Raw genomic sequence first — 18814 nt, 5'->3', positions numbered from 1 at the left:
ATTGGCTGTTGTAGGCTGCACCCACATTTCTGAATATTCATCCCAGTCACCCAGTGGCCAATTGTGTAAAGTATGGGAACCCTGCAATGTAAAAAATGAAGTTGTTGGCACCGCCCACTTTTTCTAACCTTGACATACAGTCACTCAATTATCAAGTTTATCAGCTTTGGGGTCCTTGGTATCAATACTTTGTATATTCCCATTGAAAAATAAACAAATCTGGCTGTTTGTGGCTCCGCCCCCTTCCTGAATTTGGACCCTAGTCACCCAGTGACAAACTGTACCAGGTTTGAGGCATCTGCTTTTAACAGTATAAGAGAATGGTAGCAGATGAAATATTCCCTTTGAAAATCAAAAGGTGAATTTTTATTGGCTGTTGTAGGCTCCACCCACCTTCCAAAATCTTAATCTGTCACCCAATTATCAACTGTGCAGTGTTTGAGAACCCTGCCATTAACGGTGTAAGAATGGCTGCAGTTTATATTTTCCCAGTAAAAGTTATTTTGGCTCCGCCCACTTTTTGTAACCTTGACACACAGTCACTCATTGACCAAGTTTGTGAGCTTTTGGGTTCCTGGCATCAAAAAATGTGTGAATGGAAGCAGTTTATCCACCAAGGAAATCTGATTGGCTGTATGTGGCCCCGCCCCTTTAGTGAATTTGGACCCCAGTCACCCAATGACCGACTGTAGCAAGTTTGAAGCCTCTGCCATTAAAAGTGTAAGAATAGCAGCAGTTTAAATATTCCCATTGAAAATCAATAGGTGAATTTTGATTGGCTGTTGTAGGCACCACTCACTTACCTGAATATTAATCCCAGTGACCAAGTGTGGCAAGTTTGAGACCCCAGCGATTAACAGTCTAAGAATGGCTGCAGCTTACATTTTCCCATTTAAAATGAATGGCTGAAATTTGATTGGCTGTTTTATGCTCCGCCCACTTTTCCTGGATTTGTAACCTCGGTCACCAAGTGACCAACTGTGCCATGTGTGGGGACTCTGGCTTGATTACTGTGAGAATGGCAGCCTTTTACATTTTTTCCATTGACTTGAATGGGTGGAATCTGATTTGCTGTTTGTAGCTCCGCCCAGGTGTGCAGGGGGGCCGCGAGACCCCCAGAACATATCATCCCAGGTAGTAAGGGATCTGTATACCAAGTTTTGTTCAAATCGGTCAAGCCGTTTTCGAGTGATACACACACACACACACACACACACACACACACACACGATTTTATATATATAGATTTATTTATTTTTGTATTAAAATTATCAAAAAGAAGGGTGACCAATGTGCAATGTAACTGTTTTGTGAAGATTAGGTTTTCTTATGCTGGGCATACACAGTACGTTTTGTACTGCTTAATCGAGCCGCTGGCTCGATTCCGGCGCGTCCCCCTGGATCGATTCCAGCTCGTCCCCGCGGGCGCTGCTTATCTTCTGTTCGTTTTCTTCTATTGTGTAAAGCGCGGAATCGATCCGGCGGGTGATCGGGCGTGTCGGATTTTATCAATCGAGCCATCAGCGGCTCGATTGAGCGGTACATGCTGTATGCCCAGCATTAAAGAGGTAGTAAGGCTGTATACCCATACAGTCTTCTTTCTATATAGGGAGATACTGAGCCATTACAATATAACTTTTTTTTTTATTTATTTATTTATTTTTTAATTCATGTTCACATATTGTAACTAGTTTATTTTTCTTTCTTTAGGTCACTCTGATGTTGTCATGGGTTTGGTGTCTGTAAACTGTGATAAGCTCTATGAGAGACTCAAATTCCTTCAGAATGGTGAGTCTAAGAACGTGTGTGTGTGTGTGTGTGTGTGTGTTTTTTTGGGGGGGGGACTGAGTTTCACTGGTGAGTGTATGGGAACAGGAAGAGTGGAGCTGGTAATTGTGGTGTCAGGGAAGGTAAGTACACATGAGTGAGGGATGGGGAAGGGCACTTATATGGGAACAGGAAGACGAACTGGTGATTGTGGTGTCCGGAAAATGAAGCTAATGAAATGCATTTTTCTTTTAAACCTTACAAACTGCTTCCTGAGTGGCAGAATGGTTTCAGAATTTACAGATTCACATAGAGATCACAACAGCGAGTATAGGGACCTTTTTTTCTGTACTAAATGGGGATAATGATATTAATGCCCAGTCAATTCCTGCAGCATTCATTAGGCTGGAGATACTGAGAGATCCTCATCTCATTATACAAGGCTGATCATCTCGTCCCTCTGTGCCCCGGCCACACAGATGAGCTCACACTGTATATGAGATGTAATATTCCTGTAAAGAGGGACTGACAAGCATCTGTCTCTTCCAGCACTTGGAGCCATTCCATCCCCCTTTGATTGCTACCTCTGTAATCGCGGCCTGAAGACCTTAGCTCTGCGCATGAAGCAGCATTTCCACAATGCGCTGGCTTCTGCCATGTTTCTGGAGAAAGACCCTCGTGTTGACAAAGTCCTCTTCCCAGGTAGGTTGGAAAGTAAAAAAAAAAAATACATTTAAAACTCTACTTTCGTGTGTGTGTGTTTTTTTTTTTTTTTTTTTTTTTTTTTTTTTTTTATAGGAATAGTGTGTGTGTAGATGTGGCTTCCTTATCAGTTAACTACTTAAAGGATACCCGAGGTGACATGTGACCTGATGAGATAGACATGGGTATATACAGTGCCTAGCACACAAATAACTATGCTGTGTTCCTTTTTTTTTCTTTCTCTGCCTGAAAGAGTTAAATATCAGGCATGTAACTGGCTGACTCTGTCCTGACTCAGACAGGAAGTGACTACAGTGTGACCCTCACTGATAAGAAATTCCAACTATAAAACACTTTCCTAACAGAAAATGTCTTTAGAAAACAGGAAAGAAATAAAATGGTCAATAGTTCATAGATTTTAGCTCTGGCATACTACAATAAATGGGTCATTGAGAAAAACAATAGTTAACGCTTAAAGTACATTTAAACATAAAATAAAACTGTGGAATATCTTAAAGTATTTTTTTAGGAGAAGGAAGATGGATACAATTGTTTGTTTCATTAGTTTAGTTTCGCTTCGGGTGTCCTTTACGATTCTTTGACGCAAGTGTCGCATCCTAATTGGCCACCCTGAAAATTTTAGGATTCAGGTCCTGCATCAAAAGCAGCCACCGCACACAAAAAACCCCTTTCCTAGCTTATGAACTACGTCTACAACCTAAGATGTTTGCACACCTCTAATGACCACCAGCCACCTGCAGCGGTCGGATGCAATCGCTAGGGCAACAGTTCAGGGCCACAATGCTTTACAGATGTACCGCTCTGCTGCTGCCTAACGACACGTCTGTGCAGTATCATGGCCCCACGAACTGTCATTTAAGCGATCAGATCCTTTAACTACAGACAGATGAACTAAGGCATATGTGGTGTCAAAGGGATTACTTAAATTAAAATAAGAAAATCATCCCAAGAGTCCCTCCGGGAAGCAGCGGTGGGTGGGTACTGGGCATGCGTGGCCCTGAGCTATGTGCACCCTGTTCGCGCTCCCGTGGCTGGGAGTGCTCTGCGCATGCGCAGTAGCAATTTCGCGTACTACACATGCACAGAATGCACCCAGAAACAGGAGCGTGATGAGTGCATGGCAGGCCAGCTTTGCGGGGGGTGGCTGCAGCTTGCTGGAGGGACTCAGATGGCCATCGTGGGCACAGGATGACTCCAGGGACCTGCATAAAACCCCAGGTAAGTTTAAACTTTTATTTATTTATTTTTAATTTTCACTTCGATTTCCTCTACAGGATAAATAGATTTCCTCTACAGGGTAAAAACCCAGGAATGCAAAGTGGTTAATCTCAGTGTTAGTATTTTTTCTTAATAGAATTCTGCCCAGACACCTATGCAGTTTCAGTTCTCTGTCTCTGTGCTGATTATTATTGGGTTTTATTTATTTATTTTAAGCATTTCTAACCAAGTCATATTGAATTGATATTTGAAGGGCTTCCCTCACACCCACAATATGAGATCACGAAGCGTCAGTGCACCGGAGTGCCTGGCATGGTCACCTTTTACATCAAGGGCAATTTGGAACATGCCAAGACATTCCTCAAGAGCTTGAAGGTAAATAATGATCGATTACTGTTGAGGCCACCTGCCTCTCTCCTGCACTGGTAAATACTACAAAAGCCTGTAACTAAGGGTCAATGCTTTTAATGTGACTATCTGACTATAAGCCATTAGTAACTTGTAGCGTTAGAACTACAGGTCCCAGCATACTCTGCTGCGGTTTGCAGGGTGTTGCTACATGCTTTACCAAGTGGCCAGAGCAGGCTTACCTTAGGGGAATTTACTCTCATTTACGTGGAAGCTGTGCTAGCAAATGAGAGGCACACCCTGTTGACTATTGAATTGGCAGTTGATTATTATATCACTACTTGAGGAACAAAGGACAGGGGCGTAACTAGAGGGGAGCAACCCTGGTGACTGCAGGAGGGCCCCCAACTACTAACCTTCCCTTCCTGCAGAGACTACTTCAGATCAGGTGTTTTTGTACCTACTTTTGTTACAGGTGTGATGGCCACACTTGTTTTATTACCCTTGTGAGATGGGCCCCAAGCCAGGCCGTGAAGGAGAAGGGAAAATGTCTGCACTCACCAACAAGTAGCTTCCATACGCTTTATTAGCAGGGCCAGATTTGTACGATTTTACTGCCCTAGGCCACTGTCACCAGCCTGCCCTCTTCAGTATAGGTAGCGAGATGACCCCTTCCCTCTAGTATAGGTAGCCAGATGACTCCTCCCCCCCCTTTCCCTCCAGTATAGGTAGCCAGATGACTCCTCCCCCCCCTTTCCCTCCAGTATAGGTAGCCAGATGACTCCCTTAATCCCCCCCCCCCTTTCAGTATAGGTAGCCATCTTGCCTTCACACCGCAGCAGCCATCTGTGTCACTCATTTCTCAGCTCGTCTCCAGTGCAGAAGCTTCCTCTTCCTTTCTGTCTCCAAATGCTACCCAAGTCCATAGACTCCCGCCACAATGCAAACGTGCACAGAGAGTAAGGTGGCTGCTGCACAGGTGGCTAGTAGCAGAGTACCGCTGTCAGGCGCTCGCCTAATCTCCCTGCATTGCAGCATTTGCAAGCTTGCAAATGCTGCACCAGTTTAGCCTGCTGCTTTGGTGCCCTGCCTTACTCCTGTGGTGCCCTAGACCCTAGGTTCTCAACGTGTGGTACGCGTACCCCAGGGGGTACTTCTGATGGTTCCAGGGGGTACTCAGGCTTGATATACTTAACCAAGAATAACAAATTTAAAGTTTAAGAAAATTGTAAACCTTATTTAAACAACACCAAATTAGTGTTTTAGCTAACTAAAAGCAATAGAAAATGCTTGGAAATTGTTTAGAACCAATTATCACGTACTATGATTACATATATATTTGTCAAGGGGAACTTGTGATAATGTTTACTATGCTAGGGGGTACTTGGTTGAGTACAGGGTTTTAAAAGGGGTACACACCAGTAAAATGTTGAGAAACACTGCCCTAGGTCATGGCTGAGGTGGCTTTGACCTAAATCTGGCCCTGTTTATTAGACATCCATAAAACAGCAAAGAAAGGCTGACCTGTTTCGGACAATTGTGTCCTTATGCATAGCCCATGGGCTATGAATGACACAATTGTCCGAAACATGTCAGCCTTTCTTTGCGGTTTTTATGGATGTCGAATAAAGCGTATGGAAGCTACTGGTTGGTAAGTGCGGACATTTTCCTTTCTCCAGTGTTGCTGCTTGTAATCCAGCATCCTGACATGGATGCGAAGAGTGCAGCGGTGTCTTTCTTGCACATACCAAGGTCGTGAAGGACACCAAGGGGAGGCAAGGAAAGGGGAATGAACATTGCGAGGCCCCATCAAAGTTTTGCTGAGGGACCCACTTGAAATTGTAGTTATGCCGCTGACCGAATTTTGGTATCCCACAGCTATAAAGCTAGCCATACACCGTTTATGGTGGCTTGATTTATACAAACTTTCAGCTTCCTTTTTTAAAGCTTGTACTTAGAGACACAAGTGTTAGCTTTCTTAGAGGCATGTTCTTGGAGGTATCCGGGTTTTAGCTTCTTTAGAGGCTTGCTCTTGGAGGCTCAATATTTTTTAGCTTCCTTTTGAGGCTTTTTCTAAGAGGCACGCGTTTTTAGACCCACAGGGAGCAATGCAAAGCTTGCAGTTGTGGTGAAGAGAAGAGAGGAAATTAGATCAGTCACATCACTGATATGATCTGATCCACTATTGAGCAGCAACGTGTGGCAAATTAAGCAAAGCAGATCTCTTAAAGCGCGTACACGTGCCGGACTTTTTCAAAATATGGGTCATCAGAAAGATGTAGAAAAATTACTGCCAGTTTATCATTTCTAAAACCAGTGGTTTATAATGTACTTACAGGTCTTCACCCTGGCAGAAAGTCTCGGAGGATTTGAAAGTTTGGCAGAGCATCCGTAAGTACACCAAATTTTTTTCTTGTTTTGCAAATGAAATGTGTTACCCGACTGGACACCCTTGTGTGGGGGGAACACTTGCTGACAGTACACCCTTGTGTTGGGGCAACACTTGCTGACTGTACACCCTTGTGTGGGGGGAACACTTGCTGACAGTACACCCTTGTGTGGGGGAACGCTTGCTGACAGCGCACCCTTGTGTGGGAACGCTTGCTGACTGCACACCCTTGTGTGTGGGAACGCTTGCTGACTGCACACCCTTGTGTGTGGGAACGCTTGCTGACTGCACACCCTTGTGTGTGGGAACGCTTGCTGACTGCACAGTGCACACCCTTGTGTGGGGGAACGCTTGCTGACTGCACACCCTTGTGTGGGGGAACGCTTGCTGACTGCACACCCTTGTGTGGGGGAACGCTTGCTGACTGCACACCCTTGTGTGGGGGGGAACGCTTGCTGACTGCACACCCTTGTGTGGGGGGAACGCTTGCTGACTGCACACCCTTGTGTGGGGGGAACGCTTGCTGACTGCGCACCCTTGTGTGGGGGGAACGCTTGCTGACTGCGCACCCTTGTGTGGGGGGAACGCTTGCTGACTGCGCACCCTTGTGTGGGGGAACGCTTGCTGACTGCGCACCCTTGTGTGGGGGGAACGCTTGCTGACTGCGCACCCTTGTGTGGGGGGAACGCTTGCTGACTGCGCACCCTTGTGTGGGGGAACGCTTGCTGACGGCGCACCCTTGTGTGGGGGAACGCTTGCTGACGGCGCACCCTTGTGCGGTGGATAGCTTGCTGACGGCGCACCCTTGTGTGGTGGATAGCTTGCTGACGGCGCACCCTTGTGTGGTGGATAGCTTGCTGACGGCGCACCCTTGTGTGGTGGATAGCTTGCTGACGGCACACCCTTGTGTGGTGGATAGCTTCCTGACGGCGCACCCTTGTGTGGTGGATAGCTTGCTGACGGCGCACCCTTGTGTGGTGGATAGCTTGCTGACGGCGCACCCTTGTGTGGTGGATAGCTTGCTGACGGCGCACCCTTGTGTGGTGGATAGCTTGCTGACTGCTCAGTCTCTGAGAAGTCATCTGATCAGATGAGAAGCCACTACAAACAGAGAGGGTAAGGGCGGGGTACTAAACTCAGATACAGAAGGTGATTGGTTAGTAGTTTTGAGAAGTGGCATGACAGTTGCACAGACCTGATATGATATCTTTACTAGCTTGTAGGAATGTCAATTGTTTAGGAGATTGAATGGTTTAACTAACTACTCATTGTGCCTGTGGCAGTATAGCTACAGCCCGCAGAACTTCATCTCAAGTACCAGGAGCATAGATATTCATCTTCTGCTGCCAATGGGCTGAGCGCACATCCGCTGTGGCCATCACCGGGGCAATGACAGGTGAATGGGAATGAGTGTTCCCAAAGCCAATCAAAGGTCCTGATTCATGAATGAACACTGTTGTAACTAACCACTAACTGTTCATTTGTTGAAAGTCTGTATAAACCTACAAACTTTTACTTTCACTTTAGCTTAGGAGGCTGTGGTTCAGCTTCCTAAGCATTAAGGTGCCATTTAGTGGGAAAAAAAATTATTTCACACACACAAAAAAAAAAAAAAATCATACACCAAATAATTAATTAAAAGCCCATTAACCCATGAAATGAGACCCTAACCCCCATAGTTACCAAAACAAATACGTATGTATGCTTTAAATGTATACTATTTATAAATAACTTACAAGCCCTAATTTGTAAGAGTACAATGAGAAATCCAAAAGCACAAAATGGAAAAAAATACAACTTTATTTCCAAATAAAATATTGTCACCATACATTGTAGTAGGGACATAATTTAAACATAATCGGGACAAATGGGCAAATGTGTAGGTTTTAATTACAGTAGCATGTATTTTAAAACTGAGAAATCATTTTTTTTTCTTGTTAATCATAATTATAAATGCATTTTAAAGGAATTATTAGCAAAAAGTACCACCCAACTTAATTGATGGCGAAAAACAAGCTATAGACCATTTTGGTGTGATAAGTAGTGATAAAGTTATTGGGGAATGAATGGGAGGAGCACTGAAAGGCAAAGTTTGCTCTGGTACATAAGGGGAAAAACTCCTTAGTGGTTGATGGGCAACCCTACTGCCAAATGATCGTTCGGGCCCACCAATGAAGAGGACATTGGTAAGCAGTGTGATCAAGCAAATAGAATTGATCCGAAATTCGGATAGATGGAATGATTGATTAGAATGATTGTGCGTTGCTGATCTTCACCATTAACTGTACCCAATCTGATCAAGAGACAGATTGTCGATCCCTGACAGTAATTTCATGTGTGTACGAGGCTTTGGATAAAGGACTACTGTCTTTGTCTATGCTGAAGATATTTATCCCTCAAGCAATAGTACAATGAATGGGTTGTGTGATCTTTCCTGATGTTTCCTCTCACTGCAGAGCTATAATGACACACGCCTCAGTACCAGAGGAGGACAGGATCATCCTGAAGATCAATGACTGCCTCATCCGCCTCTCCATTGGCTTAGAGGACACAGAAGACCTCATTGCAGACTTAGACCAGGCATTGGGAGCTGCGGTAAGTAATAAAACTCTCATTCTACTGCCTTTATTTTTGCAAAGGTATGTAAAAGAGGAACCGTAACTACATATAGTAGAAAGCAGTAAATGATTCAGGATATCCACTTTTATGTTAAATATCCTGGCTTCAGCATCATACACTTCCTATAGCTGTAGATTGGTATGTAGCCCCACCCTCTCACTGAGGCTTTGCCTAGGCTGTTTATCATGCGGAATTCCCCCCCCCCCCCCCCTCTCCCGAGCATTCTGGGAGCACAGCGATCTCTACTACTGGCAATAGAACTCCTTAGTAGACAAACATTCCAGTGATATCCTCTGCCAGAACGAAATATGTTGCAACCTGTGATAAATTTCATAAAGTAAAACGGGGACGAGAAGATTTCAAAATGGGTAAGGGCCGGGCAGAGGCGAGAGAGGCTCCAGCCTCAGGGCGCAGTGTAGGAAGGGGGGCGCACAACTCGCTTAGCTATCATTCCCCTATTGTGTTTGAAGCAGAGAGAAATAAGAAAAGGGGATATATGGCAGTGACTGCAGTCAGATAACTAGAGGGGGAGGAGGGGGCTGGGGTGCCTATAAGTCTAATAGCAATCAGTGTGTGACGGCTGGAGTGGGAGGGATGGAGGGGCGCACTTTGGTGTCTCAGCCTTGGGTGATGGAGGACCTTGTCCCGACTCTGACTTAAAGTGAACCTAAATTGGGAAAAAAAAAAAAAGTTTCACTTACCTGGGGCTTCAAACAACCCCCTGCAGCCTCCCTGTGCCCGCGCCATCATGGAATGATCCTCCGGTCCCCCGCAGCGGCTGAGTTTCATTTTTGGAGATTGGGCTAGTCGATGGCCACTGCAAGTGCACGGCCCTGGCCTCGTGCATACTCTTATCACGCTCCCGCCGCTGGGAGCGTCCTGCGCATGTGTGGTACGAGAAAATCTCTCTGGGGGGGGAACCTGAGGAACGTTCAGAGATGGTGCAGGCACAGATAAGCTGCAGGGGGCTGGTAGAAGCCCCAGGTAAATTAAGCTTTTTTTTTTTTTTTTTTTTTTTTTTAATTCTAAATCTCTCTCCTTTTTCTTAACAGCACCCAAATGTCGTCAGTCCCACCAAAGTGGAGGATTTTCTGGAACATTTGAAGTTCAACTGTTAAACAACAAGACTCTTGCGTACCTGAAGCTTTTTCGTTTTATAAACATAACACCCCCCCCCCCCCCCCCTATAGACAAAGCAGCAGCCTGTATGTTTAAAATTGCAAATCCGATCCAAAACTCTCTAACCTGTTTCAAATGGGTATTACACAATGAATGCATTTCCGATTTTGTAATTACCAATTCACATTGTTTTTTTTATTTCACTCACTAATGTCAATAAATCAGTGCAGCATCCAATCAGGAGTTGGATTATTTCCTGAGGTCGTTGTGAAAAAAAAAATTAAAAATTGTCAAGGTGCATACACACATCAAATTTCGATTGGCCAATCCCTTACCAATTTTACCACCTCCATGTAGTATAAGGCCCAAAGGACTTTGAATACTATGAACAGATTGTGTAGGTAAGTTCTCATACTACATGGAGGTGGTACCAGGTGTACCAGGCTTACCCACAAGTGCTGTAATTCTTGGTAACCAATCAGAAAATACCATCTATCCTGAACGAAAAAAAAAAATGAAATCTGGTCGCTATGGGTTACGCGCAGTATTGTTAATCTTTGTATATGTTACGGCCAGAACTAAAACACGACATGGCCGTGCCACTACGGCCAATGTTAGAAATGAAATGATTCCCGTAAGATTGATGTATTTTCTGGCCGTCTCACTGCGGCCAAATGTATAAAAGTGGGTTAATTTAATGAAATTAAGCCGGCGGCAATATAACAGATGAAGCTGCCGGCTTTGGCTCTCTCTCCTTTCCCTGCCTCTCTCCTATACAATACTGGCAGCCGGGGACATGCGTGTCCCCCAGAGTCGTTCTTCGCAGCAGGGGATCCTGCCGTTCGGTCTTGCAGAGCGGGTGCTGGCAGAAGCAATGTCTGCAGCCTCCCCGCTCTGCTTGTTTCTCGCGACGAACGACTCTCTGGGACACGCATGTCCTTGGCTGCCAGTATTGTATAGGAGAGAGGCAGGGGGAGGAGAGAGAGAGACAAAGCCGGCGGCTTCATCTGTTACATTGCCGCCGGCTTAATTTAATTCAATTAACTCACTTTTGATATATTTGGCCGCAGCGAGAAAATACATGAATCTTACGGGAATCCTTTCATTTCTAACATTAGCCGCAGGGGCACGGCCATGTCGCGTTATGGCCGGCAAAGTGGCTAGACTTCGGGTTCAGGCCGTAACATATACAAGCCTAAAGCCTGGTACACACATTCAATTATGATTGGATAATTACTGTCCAATTTTACCACATCCATGTAGTATGAGGGTCAACAGGATGGGCACCATGCTAAACTCCTCTATTAAATACAAAACCTGTCCAATTAAAGTGGACCAGAACTCTTGTACAGGACAGAAGGAAAGCATAGAGAAATGCACCCTGTATGTATTTAGAAAGTTTAGCCTGTCTAATTCCCCATTATCTGTGATTTGATCTCTCAGTTGCTTGCGTACTAACTGGTATAGGTAGAGTAGGGACCCTGACCATTAAGGGGGAGACCTCATCGCTGGTAGAGTTGGGCCGAACCTCCGATTTTAGGTTCGCGAACTTCCGCGGAAGGTTCGGTTCGCGTTAAAGTTCGCGAACCGCAATAGACTTCAATGGGAATGTGAACTTAGAAAAAAAAAAATAATTATGCTGGCCACAAAAGTGATGGAAAAGATGTTTCAAGGGGTCTAACACCTGGAGGGGGGCATGGCGGAGTGGGATACACGCCAAAAGTCCCCAGGAAAAATCTGGATTTGACGCAAAGCAGCGTTTTAAGGGCAGAAATCACATTGAATGCTAAATGACAGGCCTAAAGTGCTTTAAAACATATTGCATGTGTATACATCAATCAGGTAGTGTAATTAAGGTACTGCTTCACACTGACACAACAAACTCACCGTGTAACGCACCGCAAACAGCTGTTTGTGTAGTGACGGCCGTGCTGGACTGGTGCGCACCATGGCGAGAGTGCATGTTTTGGTGGCTTTACAGCCCATATGGTCGCCTGGCTGATGTAGCTGAATGACAGAACAGTGACTGTCCAGCTGATCAAATTTGGTCTGACCACAATGAAGCAACGACCTTATTATCTTTTGTGTGCCCCCCGAGACACTCATCTATGCGCCGGTCATTGCTTCATTGTGATACGCAAGCCCCTTCACCACGGCAAGGTAATGATCACGAAGGGGAATGGGCGCATGTACATGCCTTTTCTTTTGTTGTTGCAGCTGCCCGCAGTGCAGCCAGCAAAATTAGGCAGTCATGTACACGCACCAGAAAAATTATTACAGCTGCTAGCAGCGGCCTAAAAAATTCAGCAATCCGCCTGGAGTCCCGGACCCTGTTGGTGGTGGTGGAGAAGGTAGTCAAGCGGCCTGCAGGCAGACATGCTGTGTGGAAGGACTGGGAGCGACTTAGTCTTCTTGGGGCAGCCAGTCACACGGCGTGCAGGCAGAGATGCTGTGTGTGCGGGGACTGTCTTGGGGCGGGCAGCAGCCCTCCGGGATCCATGCCTCATTCATTTTGATAAAGGTGAGGTACTTAACACTTTTGTGACTTAGGCGACTTCTCTTCTCTGTGACAATGCCTCCAGCTGCGCTGAAGGTCCTTTCTGACAGGACGCTTGCGGCAGGGCAGGAGAGAAGTTGGATGGCAAATTGGGACAGCTCTGGCCACAGGTCAAGCCTGCGCACCCAGTAGTTCAAGGGTTCCTCATCGCTGTTCACAGCAGTGTCTACATCCACACTTAAGGCCAGGTAGTCGGCTACCTGCCGTTCCAGGCGTTGGTGGAGGGTGGATCCGGAAGGGCTACGGCGAGGCATTGGACTAAAGAACGTCCGCATGTCCGACATCACCATGAGATCGCTGGAGCGTCCTGTCTTTGACTGCGTGGACACGGGAGGAGGATTAGTGGCAGTGGTACCTTGCTGGCGTTGTGCTGTCACATCACCCTTAAAGGCATTGTAAAGCATAGTTGACAGCTGGTTCTGCATGTGCTGCATCCTTTCCACCTTCCGGTGAGTTGGTAACAGGTCCGCCACTTTGTGCCTGTACCGAGGGTCTAGTAGTGTGGCCACCCAGTACAGCTCATTCCCCTTGAGGTTTTTTATACGGGGGTCCTTCAACAGGCAGGACAGCATAAAAGACAACATCTGCACAAAGTCGGATCCAGTACCCTCCATCTCCTCTTGCTCTTCCTCAGTGACGTCAGGTAAGTCAACCTCCTCCCCCCCCAGCCGCGAACAATACCACGGGAAGGTTGAGCAGCACAAGCCCCCTGCGATGCCTGCTGCGGTTGTTCTCCTGCCGCTGTCCCCTCCTCCTCCTCCAAAGAAACACCTTGCTCATCATCCTCTGAGTCTGACTCGTCTTCTGCACACGACTTCTCCTCTTCCTCCTCCCCCCTCTGTGCTGCCGCAGGTGTTGAGGAAACAGCTGGGTCTGATGAAAATTGGTCCCATGCCTGTTCCTGCCGTAACGGTTCCTGGTCACGCTCATTCACAGCTTCATCCGCCACTCTACGCACAGCACGCTCCAAGAAGTAAGCGTAGGGAATTAAGTCGCTGATGGTGCCCTCATTGCGGCTCACCAGGTTGGTCACCTCCTCAAACGGCCGCATGAGCCTGCATGCATTTTTCATCAGTGTCCAGTTGTCGGGCCAGAACATCCCCATCTTCCCAGACTGTTTCATTCTACTGTAGTTGTAGAGGTAGTGGGTGACGGCTTTCTTCTGTTCTAGCAGGCGGGAGAACATGAGCAGGGTCGAGTTCCAGCGAGTCGGGCTATCGCAAATGAGGCGTCTCACCGGCATGTTTTTGCGCTGAATTTCCGCAAAGCGTGCCATGGCTGTGTAAGACCGCCTCAAATGCCCACAGAACTTCCTGGCCTGCTTCAGGACACCTGCTAAGCCAGGGTACTTTGCCACAAATCTTTGAACCACTAGATTCATGACATGTGCCATGCAGGGTATGTGTGTCAGCTTCCCCATATGCAAAGCGGAAAGCAGATTGCTGCCGTTGTCGCACACCACGTTGCCTATCTCCAGGTGGTGCGGGGTCAGCCACTCATCCACCTGTTTCTTAAGAGCAGCCAGGAGAGCTGCTCCAGTGTGACTCTCCGCTTTGAGACAAGACATGTTTAAGATGGCGTGACACCGTCTTACCTGGCATGCAGCGTAGGCCCTGCGGAGCTGGGGCTGTGTAGCTGGAGAGGAGAACTGCCACTCAGCCAAGGAGGAGGAGGACAGCGAAGAGCATGTAGCAGGAGGAGAGGAGGTGGCAGGAGGCCTGCCTGCAAGCCGTGGAGGTGTCACAATTTGGTCCGCTGTGCCCTGCTTGCCATCGTTCACCACCAGGTTCACCCAATGGGCTGTGTACGTAATGTAGCTGCCCTGCCCGTGCTTGGCAGACCAGGCATCCGTGGTCAGGTGTACCCTTGACCCAACGCTCTTCGCAAGAGATGACACCACTTGCCTCTCAACTTCACGGTGCAGTTGGGGTATGGCCTTTCTCGAAAAATAAGTGCGGCCTGGCATCTTCCACTGCGGTGTTCCGATGGCCACAAATTTACGGAAGGCCTCAGAGTCCACCAGCCGGTATGGTAACAGCTGCCGAGCTAACAGTTCCGCCACGCCAGCTGTCAGACGCCGGGCAAGGGGGTGACTGGCCGAAATTGGCTTCTTCCGCTCAAACATTTCCTTCACGGACACCTGACTGCTGCTGTGGGCAGAGGAGCAGGAACCGCTCAAGGGCAGAGGCGGAGTGGAGGAGGGTGCCTGTGAAGGTGGAAGGGAGAAAGCGGCAGAAGCAGATAATGCACCTGATGGAGGAGGAAGAGGAGAAGGAGGGTGGCTTTGCGTTTGTGTGCTGCTGCTGCTTTTGCTCAGGTGGCCATCCCATTGCTGTTTGTGCCTTTTCTCCAGGTGCCTTCGTAAGGCACTTGTCCCTACGTGAGTGTTGGCCTTTCCACGGCTCAATTTTTGTTGGCAGAGCGAACAGATGGCTTTGGTCCGATCTGAAGCACACACATTAAAAAATTTCCACACCGCTGAGCCACCCTGGGATGTGGGCACTATGGGGACCTCAGCAGCTGATGCTGAAGGGCAAGTTGGCTGGCTGTACATAGGTGGCGATACATGGTGCCGGACTCTGCCACCAGCTGTTTCTGACGAAGAGCTGCCCCAGCTTCTTTCAGCAACTTCTCTCCTCCTACTACTCTCTGACTCCCCCTCTGAACTGTCCCCCTCTTCATCTCCTCTATTGGGAACATACAGAGGATCCCTATCATCGTCATCATCGTAATCATCCTGCCCAGCTTCGCTTGACTCAGAAAAATCCAAACATGCACCATCAGTAGGTCCTTCATCCTCCTTACACGTTACATCCATAGTGTTGCCGCGTAACGCAGACATATGAGCTGGTGAAAATTCATCTGGCTGTAACAACAATGGCTGTGCATCAGTGATTTCACCACTAAATAATTCTTGCGAAGTGTCAAATGCAGCGGAAGTGGTGCTAGTAGTAGCGCTGGTGGCTGAGCAAAATGATGTGTTCTGTGTCGCTAAATACTCAACCACGTCCTGACAATCTTGGGAGGTGATGGGACGTGCCTTCTTCTGAGCACTGTACTGTGGGCCAGGTCCACACGAAATTACATTTACACGACCTCGCGCAGACCTGCCGGGTGGCCTTCCTCTGGCTCTGGCACTACCTCTTCCTCTACCTGTTTTGTCCATATCGGGTATGCACGGAGTGGTATATCACACTGCGTGCACTCACGTAGGTAGGTGGGTTCACTTAACTGCACAGGTATGCGCACTGATGCGGTGGGTTCACTGAACAGAACAGGTATGCAGTGGCAGGTTCAATGAACAGTACAGGTATACAGTGGCGGGTTCACTGAACACAACAGGTACGCAGTGGCGGGTTCACTGAACAGGTATACAGTGGCGGGTTCACTGAACAGAACAGGTATACAGTGGCGGGTTCACTGAACAGTACAGGTATACAGTGGCGGGTTCACTGAACAGGTATGCAGTGGCAGGTTCACTGAACAGTACAGGTATACAGTGGCAGGTTCACTGAACAGAACAGGTATGCAGTGGCGGGTTCACTGAACAGGTATGCAGTGGCGGGTTCACTAAACAGGTATACAGTGGCGGGTCCACTGAACAGAACAGGTATGCAGTGGCGGGTTCACTGAACACAACAGGTATGCAGTGGTGGGTTCACTGAACAGGTATGCAGTGGTGGGTTCACAGAACAGGTATGCAGTGGCGGGTTCACTGAACAGTACAGGTATACAGTGGCGGGTTCACTGAACAGAACAGGTATACAGTGGCGGGTTCACAGAACAGGTATGCAGTGGCAGGTTCACTGAACACAACAGGTATGCAGTGGCGGGTTCACTAAACAGGTATACAGTGGCGGGTCCACTGAACAGAACAGGTATGCAGTGGCGGGTTCACTGAACAGGTATGCAGTGGTGGGTTCACAGAACAGGTATGCAGTGGCGGGTTCACTGAACAGTACAGGTATACAGTGGCAGGTTCACTGAACAGAACAGGTATGCAGTGGCGGGTTCACTGAACAGTACAGGTATACAGTGGCGGGTTCACTGAACAGGTATGCAGTGGCGGGTTCACTGAACAGTACAGGTATACAGTGGCGGGTTCACTGAACAGGTATGCAGTGGCGGGTTCACTGAACAGTACAGGTATACAGTGGCAGGTTCACTGAACACAACAGGTATGCAGTGGCGGGTTCACTGAACAGGTATGCAGTGGCGGGTTCACTAAACAGGTATACAGTGGCGGGTTCACTGAACAGAACAGGTATACAGTGGCGGGTTCACAGAACAGGTATGCAGTGGCAGGTTCACTGAACAGGTATACAGTGGCGGGTTCACTGAACAGAACAGGTATACAGTGGCGGGTTCACTGAACAGTACAGGTATACAGTGGCGGGTTCACTGAACAGTACAGGTATACAGTGGCGGGTTCACTGAACAGGTATGCAGTGGCAGGTTCACTGAACAGTACAGGTATACAGTGGCAGGTTCACTGAACAGAACAGGTATGCAGTGGCGGGTTCACTGAACAGTACAGGTATACAGTGGCGGGTTCACTGAACAGGTATGCAGTGGCGGGTTCACTGAACAGTACAGGTATACAGTGGCGGGTTCACTGAACACAACAGGTATGCAGTGGCGGGTTCACTAAACAGGTATACAGTGGCGGGTTCACTGAACACAACAGGTATGCAGTGGCGGGTTCACTAAACAGGTATACAGTGGCGGGTCCACTGAACAGAACAGGTATGCAGTGGCGGGTTCACTGAACACAACAGGTATGCAGTGGTGGGTTCACTGAACAGGTATGCAGTGGTGGGTTCACTGAACAGGTATGCAGTGGTGGGTTCACAGAACAGGTATGCAGTGGCGGGTTCACTGAACAGTACAGGTATACAGTGGCGGGTTCACTGAACAGAACAGGTATACAGTGGCGGGTTCACAGAACAGGTATGCAGTGGCAGGTTCACTGAACACAACAGGTATGCAGTGGCGGGTTCACTAAACAGGTATACAGTGGCGGGTCCACTGAACAGAACAGGTATGCAGTGGCGGGTTCACTGAACAGGTATGCAGTGGTGGGTTCACAGAACAGGTATGCAGTGGCGGGTTCACTGAACAGTACAGGTATACAGTGGCAGGTTCACTGAACAGAACAGGTATGCAGTGGCGGGTTCACTGAACAGTACAGGTATACAGTGGCGGGTTCACTGAACAGGTATGCAGTGGCGGGTTCACTGAACAGTACAGGTATACAGTGGCGGGTTCACTGAACAGGTATGCAGTGGCGGGTTCACTGAACAGTACAGGTATACAGTGGCGGGTTCACTGAACAGGTATGCAGTGGCGGGTTCACTGAACAGTACAGGTATACAGTGGCGGGTTCACTGAACAGGTATGCAGTGGCGGGTTCACTGAACAGTACAGGTATACAGTGGCAGGTTCACTGAACACAACAGGTATGCAGTGGCGGGTTCACTGAACAGGTATGCAGTGGCGGGTTCACTAAACAGGTATACAGTGGCGGGTTCACTGAACAGAACAGGTATACAGTGGCGGGTTCACAGAACAGGTATGCAGTGGCAGGTTCACTGAACACAACAGGTATGCAGTGGCGGGTTCACTGAACAGGTATACAGTGGCGGGTTCACTGAACAGAACAGGTATACAGTGGCGGGTTCACTGAACAGTACAGGTATACAGTGGCGGGTTCACTGAACAGGTATGCAGTGGCAGGTTCACTGAACAGTACAGGTATACAGTGGCAGGTTCACTGAACAGAACAGGTATGCAGTGGCGGGTTCACTGAACAGTACAGGTATACAGTGGCGGGTTCACTGAACAGGTATGCAGTGGCGGGTTCACTGAACAGTACAGGTATACAGTGGCGGGTTCACTGAACACAACAGGTATGCAGTGGCGGGTTCACTAAACAGGTATACAGTGGCGGGTTCACTGAACACAACAGGTATGCAGTGGCGGGTTCACTAAACAGGTATACAGTGGCGGGTCCACTGAACAGAACAGGTATGCAGTGGCGGGTTCACTGAACACAACAGGTATGCAGTGGTGGG

General features: G+C 47.9%; 1 protein-coding gene across 1 annotated transcript in view; it reads left to right on the top strand.

The window, feature by feature from the left end:
- Positions 1-10420, top strand: part of CTH (cystathionine gamma-lyase) — a 61513-nt gene extending 51093 nt beyond the window's left edge. The window contains exons 7-12 of the mRNA XM_068239231.1: positions 1711-1788; positions 2317-2469; positions 3962-4083; positions 6395-6447; positions 8902-9040; positions 10117-10420. Coding sequence (XP_068095332.1) covers positions 1711-1788; positions 2317-2469; positions 3962-4083; positions 6395-6447; positions 8902-9040; positions 10117-10182 — 611 coding nt within the window. The 3' untranslated portion in view covers positions 10183-10420. The remainder of the gene's footprint in view (positions 1-1710; positions 1789-2316; positions 2470-3961; positions 4084-6394; positions 6448-8901; positions 9041-10116) is intronic.
- Positions 10421-18814: the final 8394 nt, after the last annotated feature.

The sequence above is a fragment of the Hyperolius riggenbachi genome, chromosome 6 (genome assembly GCF_040937935.1).
Source record: "Hyperolius riggenbachi isolate aHypRig1 chromosome 6, aHypRig1.pri, whole genome shotgun sequence".
NCBI classification, from domain to species: domain Eukaryota; kingdom Metazoa; phylum Chordata; class Amphibia; order Anura; family Hyperoliidae; genus Hyperolius; species Hyperolius riggenbachi.
This window is presented reverse-complemented; position numbering and strand designations above follow the sequence as displayed.